The 18,778-nt window shown below is 38.2% G+C and overlaps 1 protein-coding gene across 2 annotated transcripts in view; it reads left to right on the forward strand.

Moving 5' to 3' along the window:
- prkn (parkin RBR E3 ubiquitin protein ligase) overlaps nt 1-18,778 on the forward strand; it is a 211,086-nt gene that overhangs the window by 83,667 nt on the left and 108,641 nt on the right. For both annotated transcript variants that reach the window (XM_007247394.4, XM_049481160.1), the window contains exons 4-7: nt 1,069-1,187; nt 11,736-11,819; nt 13,244-13,359; nt 17,456-17,592. In XM_007247394.4, the coding sequence (XP_007247456.3) occupies nt 1,069-1,187; nt 11,736-11,819; nt 13,244-13,359; nt 17,456-17,592 (456 nt within the window). The remainder of the gene's footprint in view (nt 1-1,068; nt 1,188-11,735; nt 11,820-13,243; nt 13,360-17,455; nt 17,593-18,778) is intronic.

Consider the following 18,778-nt stretch of genomic DNA (forward strand, 5'->3'; position numbering starts at 1 on the left):
GAAGCGTCTGGTAAATGCAATGTAATGTAATGTAATGTAATATTACAGTTGTTCGTTGTCTTTAACCCTTTGAACCCCAGCCTAATTTGGTGTGTTTTTTTTCTCAGTTTTTTCAGTTCCAACTTTACTTGTTATAACACAGTTATGTTAGGAGACAGCCACATGCTTTTATTTTTCTTTATACCAGAAGACATTAAGCTGCCCAAAAATTTCAGCATTTGAGATTTAAATGCTTCCAGAATTTGTAAATCTTCATGGATTTGATCATGGTTTGATAAAAATTTTACCCAGTGCCTGTTCTTTTTTTTTTTTTTTTTTTTTTTTTACATATTTCTGAATGTACAGACTTTAAATAAGTTCCCACAAGAGTTTTCTTTTCAGTTATAGTTAGATTAGAGTGTATATTAGTAATAAGCTACGTAATAAAGTATCATCAAAATCCTTATTCTTTCAACTGTGACAGAATACATGAGCAGCACCAGACAGATTTCTTTTTTTTTTTTTTTGATATTCCCACCTCTAGGATGCAGATTGCTAAGACTTTGACAGTCATAGCAGACTAAGAGTTTGAGTAATATGGGCCAATATGGGCCATTTACTATCAGCTGCTTATAATGAAATAATAAAGCTTGGAAATATGAAGGTAAGCCTACCCTTAGGTGTATTTCACAATTGATTTCTTAAAAAAAACACTTCAGGTCCATGCTATTTTTAGAAACAATAGGGTTCCCTGTTTGTCACAATGTATAAATCATGTTGGTACATGCTGGTTTATTCTCAAACAGCAGGATTATTAAGTCTACGTTGTAGCAAGTTTGTTTACGAAACTTAAACATTAGCTTTGGTTGTTTTTAAGCTGGGTTCCTTCTAAATATCGAAATCAGAAAAAAATTAATTAATTGCTGCTGTGGTTCCTGTAGGCTTTGAATGGATTGAGGAATTTTTGCTGTGGTCCAGGGGTGTTGGCCAGGAATGGTCCTTTTAGCTTGGGGCCTCCAAATGCCTTGAAATGGCCAGTTTTGATCCATGAATGTCCTAACACTTGTTGTTTATGGTTTGTGTCTGCAGAGCCCAAAGCCCACAGCAGTTTCTACGTCTTCTGTAAGAGCGTGTGCAAGGCGGTCCAGCCTGGGAAGCTGCGCGTCCGATGCAGAACCTGCAAGCAAGGAACCCTTACACTCAGTCGGGTAAGCGGATCCGTCAAAATTCATTTTATAAATACGGATATAATGGGGGTGGTTACTGTTAACCCTCCTATTACGTTCATTTATCAGGAACAGCAATGGTGTTCCCGGGTCAGTTTTAAACCGGTGCCTGTTCAATTATCCAAAAGAAACCAAATAAATTCTAACATGCAAGTGTGAATAATTAATTACTAACTCCATTACTAATTATTCTATCGGTATTTAGTGCAATGGTGTTCCTTACCTCTAAATTTAACTCAATTTTTTTCATTAAAAAATACATATTCAATTTTTTATTGTTTCACTACTTTATTACTTTTGAAAGATCAATATAAAAAAACATTAGTTCTATATAATATTGAAACATAACATTGAAATTTTGTTTTAGTTTTTGCAGGGGGTGGTTGCAAATATGTAAGATGAACCAATTTCATATTATATGTTATTTAAACTAATTAAGTCAAGCAGAAGACAATGCGTACAAAAAAATGCTAAAATTAGCTTCACAGATGTGCAAGTTACCCACGCCATAGGCACCGACACACCCCCGTACCATCACAGATGCAGCTTTAGAACTTTGCACTGATAACAATCTGGATAGTCCTTTTCCTTTTTGGTCTGGAGGATACAATAAGAAATTTGGACTAGTCAGACCACAGGACACTTTTCCATTTTGCGTCAGTTTGTCTTAGATGAGCTCGAGCTCAGAGAAGCTGGACATATATGGCTTTCTCTTTGCTTGTAGATGGAGACATGAACTGTGTTCACTGACGATGGTTTTCTGAAGTGTTCCTAAGTTCATATTGTAATATCCATTACAGAACAATGACTGTGCCACCTGAGGTATCGAAGGTTATGGGCATTCAATGTTGGTTTTCTGCCATCTGCAGCTGTCTTGCAGAGATTTCTCCTGTTTCTCTGAATCTTTTGATGATATTATGGTCTGTACTTTGCAATTGCACATTGTTCTTAACATTGTTCTTAAAGTTTTGGGTTATTTGCTTAGGCAGTTTTTCTCAAAGGGGTGGACCTCGCCCTGCCTTTGCTTATGAACACTCACGGATGCTACCCTTTATACCCAATCGTGATATCTGTTCACCTGTCGAATGTTCCAAACAGGTGTATTTTTTTGAGTTGTCCCAACTTCTTTGGAACGTGGGGAGCGTATCCAATTGAAAATGTGTGAACATTTACAAAAACCACTAAAGTTTATCCATTTGAACGTTAAAAGTCTTGTCTTTGTAGTGTGTTCAATTCAGTATAGCTTGAAAAGGATTTGCAAATCATCATATTCTGTTTTTATTTATTACGAGACTGAACTGTAAATGCTTTATGCCCCAACTTGGTTGCCTTTTTGAGTTATGTTGAGGTTTGTTTTCTACAGCTTCTACTGACTTGTTGCTTATTACAAAGACACAGCATCAACTTTTAGACCAATTTGACCGAAACATTTGCTCCGTTGCTTGAGGACAAATAAGTGACAAACACTTTTTCGCCTCAGAAACGTTGCCTTAGCCTCGAGTGCGATGTGTTCAAGCACAAGCCCACGTCGCAATGCCTCCACTGGGGCTATGTGCCCCCCTCACCATCAGCCTGGGGCTGCTGTTATCTGCTTGTCCGTATGGAGCTCGACTCCCAGCGCGTGGGCAGCCTTCCCGCCGCTCCACGTCCGGCGCCGTCCGGAAAAGGCTGACTGACAAGCCGCTAAGCCGCACCTGCCTTTGCTTCCCGCTCAGGGTGGTCCTGGGCGCAGAGGGGCCGCTCGTCTGCTGTCCGCGTGCCAGCGCTGCCCGCTTCCCCTGCCAATCTCTTGCTGAAGCTGCTGGCTCCGAGCATCCTCTTAGCCGCTCTGGCTGCCAGCTCTCTTCGCCTAACTGCTTCCTCAGAAGTTTCTCCTGATACGCGGGGAAGAGGGGGTCTAGGGCGAGAAAAACTCTCCTGCTTCAAAACGCTAGGAGATTCCAGAATAAGCAGGGATGTCAGTCAGTCCGCTATCGGCCTCCACAACCGTTTGCTGCATTGCGTCGGTTGCCTGTGAACCTTAGGGTGAGGTCTGTGCCAGCATCTTCAAACACTCCATCTCCAGACCCTGGCCCTGGAAGAAAACAGCTCTCTACATTATTGATGAGAGTTTTAGCGTTTTTGGCTGCTCTTCACCTTAAAGCCCTACAGGAAGAAAAATCCTCAACTCAGTAACTGGAGGAAAAAGAGTGTTAATTGGGTTACTGCCACTCAGAACACTCTGTGCCCAACATACATCTTCCCTAGTCTTCTTAAGTCTGCTAGTCTTCTTAATAATGTCTCTGAGTACTGCCCCAAAAGGAGCAGTGATTTATTTGAATATTAATGTATAAAATATTGTTAACTTTTACATTTAAGGCCTTTGGCAGGTGTTCTTATGCAGAGCGACTAATAAAAAGTGCAGAAAGTACATCTCCTTTGCTATTTTGTAGAAGCTAGAATTAAAAATTGTGCAAAAGTCATGCCTATGTAAGGCACTTGACTTTTGTGATTGTGATCTTGGAAGACGTAAGCCTTCAGTCAACATTTGAAGATAGCCATCATCGTTTTTGAAGCCATTCAGAAACCCAGCAGAGGTTTCTTCCACCACCTTGGTGCTGGAACAGAGAAATGTCTGAATGCCTGTCTTTAATGCATCTTAATAGATGGTGAGTCACACCAGTCTGTACTGGAATCTCAAGGAGCTCTTCCTACATATCTGTCCAGCTTTGTCCATTGGCATTTGTATAACATTTTTGTGCAAAATGAAATACATCCAATTCATCACTGCGGCGGTGTCATAAACATTTTTAATTTTTAGAAATGAATGCCATAGGAAACTAATAGTTGCCTGTTGCTTTCCAGAGTGAACGCAGGGTTAGGCGCTCGTACTGTCTCTCTCTCTCTCTCTCTCTCTCTCTCTCTCTCTCTCTCTCTCTCTCTCTCTCTCTCTCTCTCTCTCTCTTTCTCTCTGTCTCTCTCTCTCGCTTATGCTCTCTCTCTCTCCAACACTGAACTGCATCCAGTAATATTCTTAATAATAAATATTTATAGTTTAAGCAGTTGAAGTAATGCTGTTGTTTTTGTTCTTTAATAAAGGGCCACAATCAGGCTCATTGTTTATTAGTTCCAACAAGATCCAAAAAGATGGAGTCTCTCATGATGACCGTAGGAGAGAAACCTGGTTTTAAGCATTTAATAATAAAAGAGCTCTAATAATATTCCAACCTTTTTTATTTTTTCCACCAACAGCACCGAAAACGTATCGATAACATACTGAACCGTGCGGTTTATACCAAAGTGTGAACCGAACTGTGGATTTTCTGTACCGATACACCTCTAGTACAGATGTGTATGGTTTTAGAAAACTAATGTAAAAGCAACAAAATGTTTAATAAGATTACATGAATACACATAATTAATAAATACATTAATAAATACATATGCCAAAAGTGAAGGGGTAGCAGTATGTAAAATTATCATGAAGTGCACAATTTGGGAACGCCAAAATCTGTTTCTGAGGTTTAAAAAAAAAAAAAAAAAAAGGCCATGGTGCTCATGGCAAGGTGGCATATGAAAAAAGCCTGAGAGCAGGCATTACCACTCACAGTACACAGCGCAGTGGATGGTAATGATCATGACCTGCTATGTTTGGCCAAATTTACATACCTACATACATACAGACAGTAGAAACTCATCACATTCAGTGCAGATTTAATGCAGGAGACTTCAGATGCCTATTGCACAGGACAGTATAGTGTTCTTTAGCTTCCATGTTAAACAGCAAAAGTTATGGGACATGATACTAGTTCCATATCCCACTGGCCATTTTAGTTTGCATGAATTACTTTATAATTTATGATAGATAGCTAACTTTTTAAGTATCTTACCCTCAGAACCCTTTAAAACACTGATTATAATGCAAGTCAGCTTTATGTGCATTAAACGTCCTGCCCTGATATGAAGCCTAAAAATAAGGATTTGACTTTCTTTTCCAAACAATTGTTTTAGCACATTAAATCTCTTTTATCCCAAAGCTTTGAGTGCTCCTTTATTCTCAGAATAAAAAGGATCAAATGTGTAGGCTTTGCCGTTATTCCCAAGGTAGTGCTTTTGTCAGTTGCTCCTTCATTAAGCAGTTTTTACAAAGAAAAATGGAACAAAAAAAAGAAAAGATTTAACCAGCTTATAATTGCTCACTTTGTATTTAAAACATTTTTAAACGCTGTGTTCTAAAAACAGAAAAATATATTTTCTCTACAATTTAGTCACCATAGGCAAATTGTCTCTTGTGAACTTGGTTTTCCCTATTACATATGAATATACAAAGCTGGCAAGTTAAAGGCCATCTTGTAGAAAAAAAGCATATTTATACTTTAATGTAAATATATTTAACATCAATTCTTAGTACATTCCTAATATACCTGGTGTATAATAGTGATACAGTTGTAATACTCTTAAATTAAACTCTATTAAATGTGTTATAATTTTACTGTAAGCATATTTTAAATATAGGGCTACATACATGAAGTCATGTGTTTAAATGTTATTTAAGTACAGTATATTTAAAATAGTTTCATTTTAGTAGAGTTAAATACACTTACGTAAGATTTTGTACTATTTTTATACAATTTAAAGTATAATAAGTATAAAAATGTTGTTCTATTTTAGCACTCTTTAAATATACTGATTAATAATGTGGCTACAAGAACACTTTAGTGCACTGTAGCATAATAATACTTAGTATACTTTAATCTACTTTGTTTCACTAGGAAATGCTGTATATATTATAATTACTGCCAATAAGCTTCTTTTGCGTTTGTTGGTGACAGAGGGTTGTGTTTCTATTGATTTGGAAATTAAGGCGCTGCATTTATATTTAGTGGTAACCACTGTGGAAGGAAACCTGAATCCCGTAAACAAACCCATGCAAACGCATGGAGAACATGGAAACTCCACCTAGATGGAGACCTGAACCCAAGAGCCTAATTATTAAATACAGCTCTGGAAAAAATTAGGAGACCACTTCAGTTTCTGAATAAGTTTCTCTGATTTTGCTATTTATAGGTATATGTTTGAATAAAATTAACATTATTCTTTTATTTTGTAAACTATGGACAATATTTTTTTCCAAATTCCAAAATTTATTATAAGTTCAGTATAACTATAATAAGTTTTAAGAGTTCAGAAATCAATATTTGGTGGAATCCTGCATCTTGTCATGTTCTCCTCCACCAGTCTTACACACTGCTTTTAGATAACTTTATGCTACTAATGGTAAAAAAAATTCAAGCAGTTTAGCTTGGTTTGATGGCTTGTGATCATCCATCTTCCTCTTGATTATATTCCAGAGGTTTTTAATTTAGTAAAAATAAAAGAAACTCATCCTTTTTCTAAGTGGTCTCTTATTTTTTTTCCAGAGCTGTATGTTGACCACAAAGCCATCAGACTGCCTTAATAAGGTTGAGATGCAAACCAGTATTATGTCACACGTATTGAGAATGTTTCTGAAACATTATTTCTTTAATATTACAGGTTAACCTTCCTGAAACCTTTGCTCATCGTTTGTTTGTAACATTCTCTGTAGGCTGGGAAGGCTAGGTTTATGTTTGTTGAGTTGCGATGTCTGCTTTGCTTCAGTTTATTGTTGTTGGTTTGGTGTGTGTTTTGTCTGCGTGTGTGTAAATGCTCGCGTTTGCTGGTGACAGAGGGTTGTGCTTCCATTGATTTGGAAGTGTCTGTAATTGAGTGCGGCGTGTGCGAGTCGTCCACCGGCCAATAAAGACGCGGCGTGCTGGGAATGGTTGCGCGGGACCAGAACCCTCCGCTCAATCCACGGCCAGCGGATCTTCACAGCTGGCTCTGAGACACAGTGCTGTTTGTTCAACAATAATGTAATTAAGGCTTTGTGGGGTTGTGATGTTGATTCCTGTCCGTAGAGAGAGAGAGAGAGAGAGAGAGAGAGAGAGAGAGAGGGGTAGAGAGAGAGAGAGAGAGAGAGAGAGACAGAGAGAGAGCCTGATGTGAACAATGGAGGAGGTGTGTTGGTGAATAATTCATAACCACTTTTCTCATTAATCATTTACATTCACATGGAGGTGTGTGAGAGAAAGTGTATGTGTGTGTGTGTGTGTGTTTGAGAGAAAGTGTGTGTGTGTGTGTTTTGAGCTGATGCACCAGGGGTGTGCGTGACCTTTCCTCGCTGTCTCTTAGCAGGTGTCTTCGTGTAATCTCCAGGCCCCACCAGCAAGGCACGCCGGATTCATCCCTCTCCTCCGTCCCTCCTTCGCTCCATCCTTCCGTCACTCCCCACACCCGCCCTCCTCCCCGCAGCCTCCCATGTGGGGGGAGTAATGATTTTCTTAACCTTTTCTCTGGCTTATTAAGGCCCCTGTCAGAATGTTTAAATGCTTATGCTAATCAGCCTGGCTTGGTCAGACGGTTTGGGTGGGGGTGGGGGGGGGGGGGGGGGGATTATATCGCCCCCAAACAATTATGGATGGAGAGAGTGTCTTAATCTGGCGGAGGGACGCGAAAGACAGTGCGACTGAGAGAAAAGGACAGGTGGGGAAAGTGAGGGAATATGCGCTGTAGGTTTAATGGGGGGAGACTTTGGAAAGATATATAGGGACTCTACTGTCTCGATGCTGATATATACACTCTTCTTTAAAAAAAAAAAAAAGGTTGCTAAAAAAAAAAAAAAAAATTACTTTGCTATTATATGCTATGCGAAAGGACAGATAGATGATAAAGGTTACAAGGAACAATAAATGATTAAAAATTTTAAAAAATGTTGTTTTAGACTGATGTTTTCTACAAAATCCATCACACCTGTACCTGTCACATCACACTCCAGCAAGAACATAGCAGATATTTGTACTGTAGTTTAGTATGAAGATGATCCGTGCAGAGACTCAAGATAACTCAAGAGCAAAATGTCCCAACTAAACTCTTTTTAATATATTTACATTGTACTAAAATACATTCATTTTCAATATATACATCATATGTACAGTTGAAACAGAAATCCTAGTGCATCATAAATGTATTAACGTAATCATTATGACTTTTTAAAAAAGGCGTTTTTGGGAAGATTTTTGTGGCACGGCCTAGGCTTTTGTCCTTATTGGATTACTTTTTTACACTCACATTACTTTTACTTTTACACTTTAAGTAGTTTTGAAAGCAGTTTTATTTACACTTTTACTTGAGTAAAAAGCTTGAGTTGATACTTTAAGTTGATACTAAAACTACAAAAGTATTTTAAACCTTGATGAATGTGAATACTATACCCTTTGTAGCCCACTTTGTCCCAATTTTGTATTGGGTTCAAATTTCCGATAAAAGCATTTTGTTCCGTTCTTGTCATTTTAATCTGGTCTGGTCGTCTTCCAGACTGAAAACTGAAATGGAAGGTTAGACGAAGTGCTTCAGTATGCCATCACACCTGTTTACACACAGATTTGCCCTTTTAAACCTTAGAGGGGTGTTCAAACTTTTTTTGTTGGGGGCCAGAAGGAGAAATATATTTGAAGTCACGGGCCACAGACTCTGTAATAAAACAAATAATGAAATATACCACTTTAAATAATACATTTTCCTGATTACTTTCATTTACACACCATTTTACTTGACCTACTATCTTTATCTTTGACAGTGTTGTGTAAACTAAGATTTTTCAAATTGATGTTTCATTTCATGATGTCTCTTTATATTAAACTCCTTAATTACGGCAACTTTTAGACTCTTTGGCCCGTTTTTCTGCGCAAGAAATGCCCACTTTCTCTGCTTTTAGACTCTTTGGCCCGTTTTTCTACACTAGAAATGCCCACTCTCTCCGCTTTTAGACTCTTTGGACCGTTTCTGACACCTAGCGTTCAAACTTTGAATCTCACATTATAAAAACCTGCTTAACAGCGGGCCAACTTTCATTCTATTTCTAAAATACCTCGCGGGCCGCTCCAAAAAAGGAAACGGGCCACAAATGGCCCGCGGGCCGTAGTTTGGACACCCCTGCCTTAGAGTCATCATCCTGGAACACAGGAGTGTCAATGTTCTTGTTCTGTATGGACATAATGCACACAGTTGGTGGACAAGCAAACTCAAACGAAACTGTTGCTGAGGCTGATTCTGATTGTACTGGGTAACAGACATCCCAAGTTGCTAAAGTTGATTTCAGGGAGGTTTTGAATCATTCTTCTTTACTTCAACATCTCCAGTTCACTCCACAGAGTTTCAATAATATTCAGGTCTGGGGACTGAGATGATCATTCCAGAACGTTGTAGTTGTTCCTCTGCATGAAGGCTTTACTAGATTTTGAAAAGTGTTTAGGGTCGTTGTCTTGTTGAAGTATTCAGTCCCGGCGCTTCTTCAACCTTCTCACTGATTCTTAAACATTGTTCTCAAGAATCTGCTGATATTGACTGAAATCCATGTGACCCTTAACTTTAACAAGATTCCCGCAACCTGCACTGATCACACAGCCCCACAGCATCATGAACCACCACCAAATTTTACTGTGGGGAGCAGTAAAGTGTTTGTCTTGGAATGCGGTGTTCTTTTTACACCATGCATAAATAACCACCCTCCAAATAACTCAATTTTAGATTCATCAGTCCACAGCACCTTTTTCCAAAATGAAGCTGGCTTGTTCAAATGTGCTTTAGGTTTAGCATACCTTAAGCGACTCTGTTTGTGGCGTGTGCTCAGAAAAGGCTTCTTCTGCATCACTCTCCCATGCACTGTAAAATGCACTGAATAGCTGAACGATGCACAGGGACTCCATCTGCAGCAAGATGATGTTGTAGGTCTTTGCCGCTCTGGAGGTCTGTTGGTTGGCTATGACTGTTCTCACCATCCTTCTTCTCTGTTTATCTAAGATTTTTCTTATTGTTCCACTTCAGCTCTTAACTAGAACTGTATCTGTGATCTTCCATTTCCCTTTTTATGTTCCTCACAGTGGAAACTGACAGCTGAAGTCTCTGAGATTTTGAGCTTTTTGCTTCTTTCCACTAAACCATGATGTTAAACAATCATTGTTTTCAGGTCATTTGAGAGTTTTGTTTTGAGGTTCTCATGTTGCCACTCTTTAGAGAAGATGCAAAAAGAAAAAAAACTTGCAGTTGGCTCCTTTAGCCTTTCTCATAATTGAATTCACCTGTGTATGTAGGTCAAGGGTCAATGAGCCAATAGTGTGTTCCAATAATTAGTGCTAAAGTTCTTCAAATCAATAAAACAACTAGGGTGCCCAAATTTATGCACCTGCCTAATTTTGTTTAAAGAATTCTTGCGCACTTACTGTAAATCCTATAAACTTCATTTCATATCTCAAATGTCATTGTGCTCATCTGCTATATGATATATTTGACTGAAATTGCTGATCCAGACAACCAATTATTTATAAAGGAAATAATACAAATTATAAGGGGTGCCCAAACTTTTTAATACCACTGTAAATATAGTTTTGTCATGCGTACATTAATTTACACCACAGAACATTTTTAACATCCCTGCTCCTGTCATGTCATCAAAATAATCTTCTTATAAATATTTATAAATATTTATTAAATAGTTTTTACTATTTTTAGACAATAAACATTAGTTGCTAAATATATCCAGTATATCCCCAGCAGAGGTGGAAAAAGTACTGAAAAACTGGAATTAAGTAAAAGTACCTTTACTTTGCTAAAATTCTCCTCAAGTAAAAGTAAAAGTACCCATCTAAAAATCTACTCGAGTAAAAGTAAAAAAGTACTCAATTTAAAATGTACTTTGAGTAAAAGTTACATTGTTACTTTAAATTATTTGATGTAAAAAAGTACACCAAATCATAAATTAAATTGTTTTTATGAACTATTATTCCACATAATAATTTGGAACTTTCAGGCAGTGTTTGTTCAGACCACCCCAAAAAACATTTTCAAGAACAAGTGCTATAGGTTTCAATGATCCATTTTTTTTTTCTTTACTGTAAAAAAATTATGGTCATATAGGTGACTATAAACCATATTTTTACAGTTTTACAGGTTTATTTTTTAATCAGTAATGGGGAGTTTTCCAATGTAGTGAAGTAAATTACTTGTGTCAAAAAGTAAAATTACCTAAAAACTACTTTAAAAATTACAAATTACTCATAAAATCTACTCAATTACAGTAAGTTGAGTAAATGTAATTCATTACTTTCCACATTTGATCCCCAGTAGCATGGAATCATTTATCTACAGATAATAATATACCATCCCCATCTTCTCCACTCTTACTGAAATGCTTCCAAGCTATTTCTAAGAAAAGTGCTCATCAGCTTCCACTGTAGATTCATCTTTGATCTAATGCTCTATGAATCCATGAAGCCACCCACTTTCTCCTAATTAGCTTCAGTCTTATTTCAACAAGCACTTAACGTGAGTGCTGACCATTAAGGTGAAATGGCAAGAAAATGGCATTATTTTAATGGTGATTTCAAGTGCTAAATTGGCTGATCGTAGTCCAGCCAGGGTTTGGACAGTTTTAAAATATGAAACATTTACTGTCCTTGTCTGATTTTCTTTCAGGGGCCGTCATGTTGGGACGACGTCCTTCTCCCAGACAGGATTCATGGCGTGTGCCAGTCTCAGGACTGCGATGGCCGAGTGGCGGTGAGAGAGTCGTCTGGAAAAGCACTTACTTTAAGTTACTTTGCACAAACAGAAGTACCTTCTTTATCATAGGGTTTGAATCAGGTTTTGGAAATAATATTTCTTTATTTAATTTATTTTCTACATTATAGATTTATATAAAAAAAACATAGAAACAATTAAGGGACAGTGAGTAAGGGGCTTAAACTATTATCATTTATCATTTTAAACTAGTGTTACACCTCAACATCAGAAAATCGAACAGCTTAATTGCATTTTTTTGTCCATATCATTTACCCATAACCTATACAATGGAAAATTCTCTTCACAAACGTTAATCACTTTCTCATCCCAAGTTTTAGTTTTTTTATTACGCTTTTTTTTTCTCCAAATTTAGCATTTCCAAACTCATTTGCACTCCTCCTTGCACATGCCTCCTCTGATACATGTGAAGTCAGCCGCTGCCTCTTTTCGAACTGCTGTTTTGGTTGTTTTAATTGCCTAGTAGCCTGCGCACTTGAACTGAAAGGGGAAAGAGCGCCATCTACCCATCTGATGACCAGCTGCATGAGCGGGATTTAAACCAGCAGTCTCCCAATCATAGTTGCAGCGCTTTAGACAGCTGGACCTCCTGGAGCTCTATCCCACAGCTTTTGATGTAGAACCACAGATATTTGCTACATCTTTACCCAATTAGGTTGCTTATGGTTTTCGGAGCAATATGACGTGCCTTTTTTGTACATTGGGGATTTTTTTGCACACATTTTTCTCACGGGGATCAATTTAAAACTGTCCATAAACTTTTGTTAAGAATTTCAAATAAATGTACTGTTCACATTTTTGTAGCAAGACCTCTCTCTCTTTTTCCCTTTTTCTCTTTATTTGTCTTAATCTCTCTACTTGTTTTTCTCTCTTTCTCTCTATTTATCTCTATTTCTCTCTATATATATTTCTTCTCTCTTTCTCTCTTCCTGTTTGTCCCTCTTTCTCTCTACCTCTCACTCTATTTACTTCTCTGCTTCTCTCTCTTTCTATTTCTTTCTCTTTCTGTCTACTTGTCCCTTTTTCTGTCTACTTATCTCTCTTTATATTTCTCTCTCTTTAGCGCTCTCTCTAGTTCTCACTCTTTATCTCTCTCTCTCTCTACTTTCCTCTATTTCTCTCTCTCTCTCTCTCTCTCTCTCTCTCTCTCTCTCTCTCTCTCTCTACTGTTTAGATATTTAGCCACTATTTAAAAACTATTACTACTTACAAATGAACAGTGAGGTAACAGTTGAATTAAGATAGCACTGCATTTAGTTTTGTAGACTGATGTTTACAGTTTTCTAGCTGTTTATAAACTTTTGTTTAATTATTATTATTATTATTATTATTATTATTATTTAGTATGTATTTATTAGTAAATTATGATTGTGTGTTTTTTGTGTTTCCTGTCTTTTGTGCAGGAGTTTTATTTGAAGTGTGCAGCTCATCCCACCTGTGATAACGACACATCCGTAGCGCTGGACCTGATTATGGGTAACGTACGTCACGTCCCCTGCATCGCCTGCACTGACGTCATGTGAGTGTCCCTCGCCGCGTCGTTGCCGCCTGGTTTTACAGGGAAAAAGAATAACAGAGTTTGAGTTAAAGGGTACGTACTGCTTTTCACAGGGGGTGGACAAGCGAGAAGTAGCTGCCAGGACACTGAAGGGATAATTGGGCGAGTAATCTGACTAACAATGAACCAAATCTACCAATTGTCATTAGCGGTGGCTAGTAATTTTCAAATCATTCCACCAGCCGCGGTTAAGCTTCCGTGGCTCAGACCCATGAGCTTACTCACACGGAGACGGCGGTTGGGAAACAAAGCCGCGGTGAAGGAGCCTGAAAGAACAGGTGATTAGCGGCACGGACAGCCTGACTGACGGCCAATACGCCCCAGCGCCTAAAACCCACCCCCCGCTGCGTGGGCCCTGCAATCACTGGCCTCGCTGCAGTGTGTGGGGACTCGCTGAAGGTCAGCCATTATCGGGGCGGAGCGGCGGAATCATTCCCACCTTTCGTCTCCCTGCTCTGAAGGGGAGCAGGCGAGCAGGAGAGGGAAGGGCGCGAGCTAGCACAATGGAGCCCAATCACCGACCCCCTCTATTCAAATCAAGGGCTGATTGAAGTGGCACAGCAATTGCCCTCCTGAGTGGGCCTTTGTTTTGCCTCCTTCCTCCTCCTCCACTGTGAGCTGTGAGTTTGCTTGGGTAAAGGGCAGAGGCAAGGACACAGTCACGCTCTCTGAGCGCTGCGAGAAGAGGGGTCAAAGAGGTCAAACTCTCCGCTGGCAGGTTGACTTACGATTGGAGTGCGCGTGCCCTCCAGAGTGTACACTTAATGGATAGGGAGTACTCGAGAAGTGCGGATAAAATGATTGCAGATTTCCGCTGGTAAAGCTTCATTCGTGATGGGCTCTTCAAGAATACGAACACCATTTCTGGACAAGCTGCACTTGTGACTGGTGAAGAAATAAAATGGGTTTGCTAGAGGAAGTCATTACTACTACTCTACATTTTACATTTCTATAATCTGAAGCAAATGTGTCAAGTGTTCCCAGTCATTACTCAGGTAGAAGTATAGACACTAGTGTAGCCCATGGAGAAAGAGAACATCCAGGGCACAATGTAAAATGTTGGGGTTCTTTTATTTGCAAGTTACTTTCAGGTTGAAATGGGTAACTTGTACTTTCTATTTTTTTCTTTAGAGCTGAGCAGAGTAAAATATAAATAAATAAATAAATAAAAAAAACTTTACATCAAAAATATAATATATGCTGAACAGTTATTATTTCCTGTAATCCCAGAATAAACAGTACTATTCAAACACATCTTATTACAGTTTTACTAATGCAGGGGTTTACCATTTGATTTTATTTATTAATTAATTTCTATTACTTGTTTTACATATATATTTTTTTCTTTAAGTTTTTACTTTGTTTTATTTACCTATTCATTGTATTTAATAAAATGTACTGTTTTTTTTTGTTATTTTTTATAAATAAATAAATAAAATAAAATAAAATAAAAAATATACGGCAGTGGGTGAACGACTGTAAAATACAAAAATACAGAGATAGAAACAGACATTAGCAAATGTTAAATACAAAGCCGTTACATCCAATTTAGTATACAAATTTTCTGAAATAAAATACAAAACTCACATCTTAGATCCCTTAGAGATTCCCCGAACACACCAGGCCTCTTTAGCCCTCAAGCACCTGCTTACAGGTCATCTTCGAAATAAAATATAATAAAATAAAATAAAACACAGATTCACATGAATTTTGAGTTACAGTCTATCTTATTTTTAAAACTAACACACTGCATCCGTCTCAAAAGGTTCTGTGTATCTGGATGCAGCCCGCATGGCCTCACATTAAATCTGAATGCATCTTCGAAAATAATGATCAGTTCACACAAAATATGGTCATCCTCAGTTTATGTACACTTTTAGGAACTGTTTTATACCCATATTAGAGATTATAAATGAAAGATGACTAATTTACCACAAGATTAACTTTTCCCCAGCCAATCTCTGCTCTGCCCAGGAGAACTGCTGCTCACAAAATGGCCTCAGATGAATAAATGGGAAATATAATCACCCACAAGACCACTCCCTTAAAGAGACAGCATCCTTTTAACCAGTGCTCACATCAATGCACAGAAAATAAACATTTACACATTTTTAACATTTGACATTGCTTGAAAATAAATATACATAGTTAATTAAATAAGCAAAACAAAACAACACGAAAAAAACTCTCTTTAATAAACAAAAAATACTTCTGTAAAAGTTGATGTATCAATTCAAGCTCAAGTAAGAGAGTAAAAGTACTGATTTCAAAACTACCTAAAGTTTAAAAATAAAAGTGATGTAAGGGGAAAAACAGCCATTAAGGGTAAAATCTTAGACCACACCACAGGAGCCGATAGTGCCACCTGTACAACTGTACAAGTCCAGTCGTGAAATTTCCTCATTATTAAATATTTTACAGTCCACTGTCAGTGACATCATAACAAAATGGAGGTGACCAGGATCAAAAGCAACTCACTCTGTTAACGGAAATCGATGTTGTGTCATTTATGTTACATCATGATTTTAACTTTTAACCGAACATTAATGAGCTGCTCACTGAATTTACCTGATTAAATGTTTACATTGTATTAATATTCAGAAATGGGTTTGTGCTGTTATGGGTTAAATCCACTGACACGGTCTACAGAAACAAAATTACAAAAATTACCACCTCCTAAAAACGCAGTGGCGTGCAGTGAATATAGTGGGTGCCCATTCTGCAACCACCCGCCCCCCTCCCGACCGACACATTGATAAATACTACAATAACTTTATATTCTCTGTCTTGACTGAGTTATATGAACTTAATACACATTAACAGCCCTCAAATACAGCTACAAACCACAAACGTATATAATAGACCCAACAATCTATGCTTAATTTGCCTACAAGTACAACCGTTTGTATGCCTACAGGACGCCAGAGCAGCCAAAACATTAAGTATACATAAAACTCACCAGTCAGGCAGCCTATTACTCAGTTTCACTTTGGAGGGCAGCCTTTAAAAAGGCTTTTTAATATAATATGACACAATATCTGTCATATTTCCATGATAGTTAGCTAAATATTTACTAAATACAGCATGCGCTCTCTGTTTTACAACTAATCAATGCACGTAGCGTAACCCCTTCATCCGAGCGCAGTGAAGGGGCTAGGCAGCCATGGCCCCGCCCCGCTGTGAAAATCATGAATCTGATTGGTTACATTGTCCTGCGACTTTGCTAACGGACTCATTACTACACCCTTCTCAAAATCAGGAGAAGGGTCCACGCAGACACATGAGCAGAAGCCTTTTTAAAAAGATTTGATTGGTTAGAACTGCTGTCAGTCAGATTCAGAGTCCTGTAGCAACTGAATAAAAACACAGATTTATGCTTTGAATTAGTTGCTGTTTTTTATTAAAAAAAAAAAAAGTTAATTTATAAAATAAATGCTTACACTTACAATAATTATATTATGTATTTCCTGATAAAAAAATGATGTAATTATTTACATGCACTTTTTGTTAGAAGGGCCTCACTGCACACCACTGCAAAAACGTATGGACATGTGTGTACACTGAATAATATCTCTCCTCTTATGTTGTATTCTCTTTCTCTTTCTCTTTTTTTGCCACACCTTTTCTCACACTGACACACACACACACACACACACACACACACACACTTCTCTTTTGTACAGCTGATATCTAAACTAGATCGCCCTCCTGCCTATTTCCTCCAGCCCCACTCTGCCCCGAAACATGCTTTTTCCTCCAGAGGCTCATCTATCTTCAGCCAGCCTCAGGAGACTGCAGCCAACACACACACGCACACGCACGCACACACACACACTCACACTCACACTCATATAAAATGCATCCTACTGGTTGCCTCTTTTGGACATTTTACACACATAATCTCCATCTCTGATTATAATTCACTCTATGCTTCCTCGTATTGGTCTGGTGTAATGCAAAGCTGTGGTCTGATTGGTTAATAGTATTACAGTAACTGATGATGATGATGATGATTATGTGGCTAATCCACTGTGTTCTGTATATATTTATTGTATAGGAGTCCAGTGTTGGTGGCTCAGTGTGCTGAACGTCATGTGATCTGTCTGGACTGCTTCCACCTGTACTGTGTGACCAGACTGAACGACCGGCAGTTCATCTTTGACCCAATGGTGGGCTACTCTCTCCCCTGTGCCGGTAGGCATGTTCAGTATGTCTGCAGAAACATGGTCGTGTGCATGTGCGTGTGTGTTTTATATTCAAGACAATATCTATATGTTTTATATTCAGGACAATATCTATCTATATTCAGACAATATCCTGAATATCTCCTTCGCCTTATCTCATTCAATGTGTTTTCTTTCTATTTATGATTTTTTACATTGTAAATTTAACAATGAAGACTATATTAAAACTATACAGGAACATATGCACATTTATTTTATATAAAGAAAAAAAAGTTAAACATACTAGATATTTTTTTATACTTTACGTTGTTCTAAGTATCACATTTATCTTTGAGGACAGATCTGCACACTCTTGGTATTTTAATCTCAGTGTCTTTCTGAGGGAGAGTCACCTAAAATAGAGTTTTCTCAGCATCTTGAAGGTGTTCCTGGAGGTGCTGAAAAATAGTTGCTGCTTTTACTTCACGCTGTGCATAGACGTGAAATAAACCAATTAGTGTATCACATTTCATTCCCGTTAAGAGCCAGGTGTGCTCTGACTTTGGCAGATTAGTATTTTAATGGTGCACCACTTCTGCTTTTCTCAACAGAGGAAACTGACCTGCTCATATACTGTCATTTACAGGAACACAGGACAATTCTGTATTCTATTCTGCACTGCTGTGTGTGTGTGTGTGTGTGTGTGTGTGTAACGAGTGAGGGTTTATGTGCATTGAGCGCACCTGGCACACATGAGTTACAAAGATAGCAATAATGTCTGACTGTTAACTGTTGTCAAGGTTGTAATCAATCAGTGGTGCATCTGTGTTTTCCACTACCAAGATAGCAATATGCCAGAAATGTACCTGAACACACCTTACCTTCAGACCACCACACCCATCAGTGTAGATATATTTGTGTCTTTGCGCAGATTCAAGGTGTAACAATAGACTGTTGGGAGGATGTAAGATGTCACATTAACTCACCTCACCATGCCTTTTGCAATTTTGCAAATTATTTAAACAAATTCCGTCGTCCAGGCCATCAGGGAGCCGATATTGATACGCTGTAGACTCACGCAACTTCCTGTAGACTTAGGAAGTCTGGAATAAACAGGAGAGTCAGGTGGTGATCATCCAGCATGTTTATTCACTACATGTTATTGACCTCTGAATGCAACCAAACTCTTACAGGAAAAAAGAGGGAACAGATATCCC

This window comes from Astyanax mexicanus, chromosome 7 (genome assembly GCF_023375975.1).
Source record: "Astyanax mexicanus isolate ESR-SI-001 chromosome 7, AstMex3_surface, whole genome shotgun sequence".
In the NCBI taxonomy this organism is placed as follows: Eukaryota; Metazoa; Chordata; class Actinopteri; order Characiformes; family Acestrorhamphidae; genus Astyanax; species Astyanax mexicanus.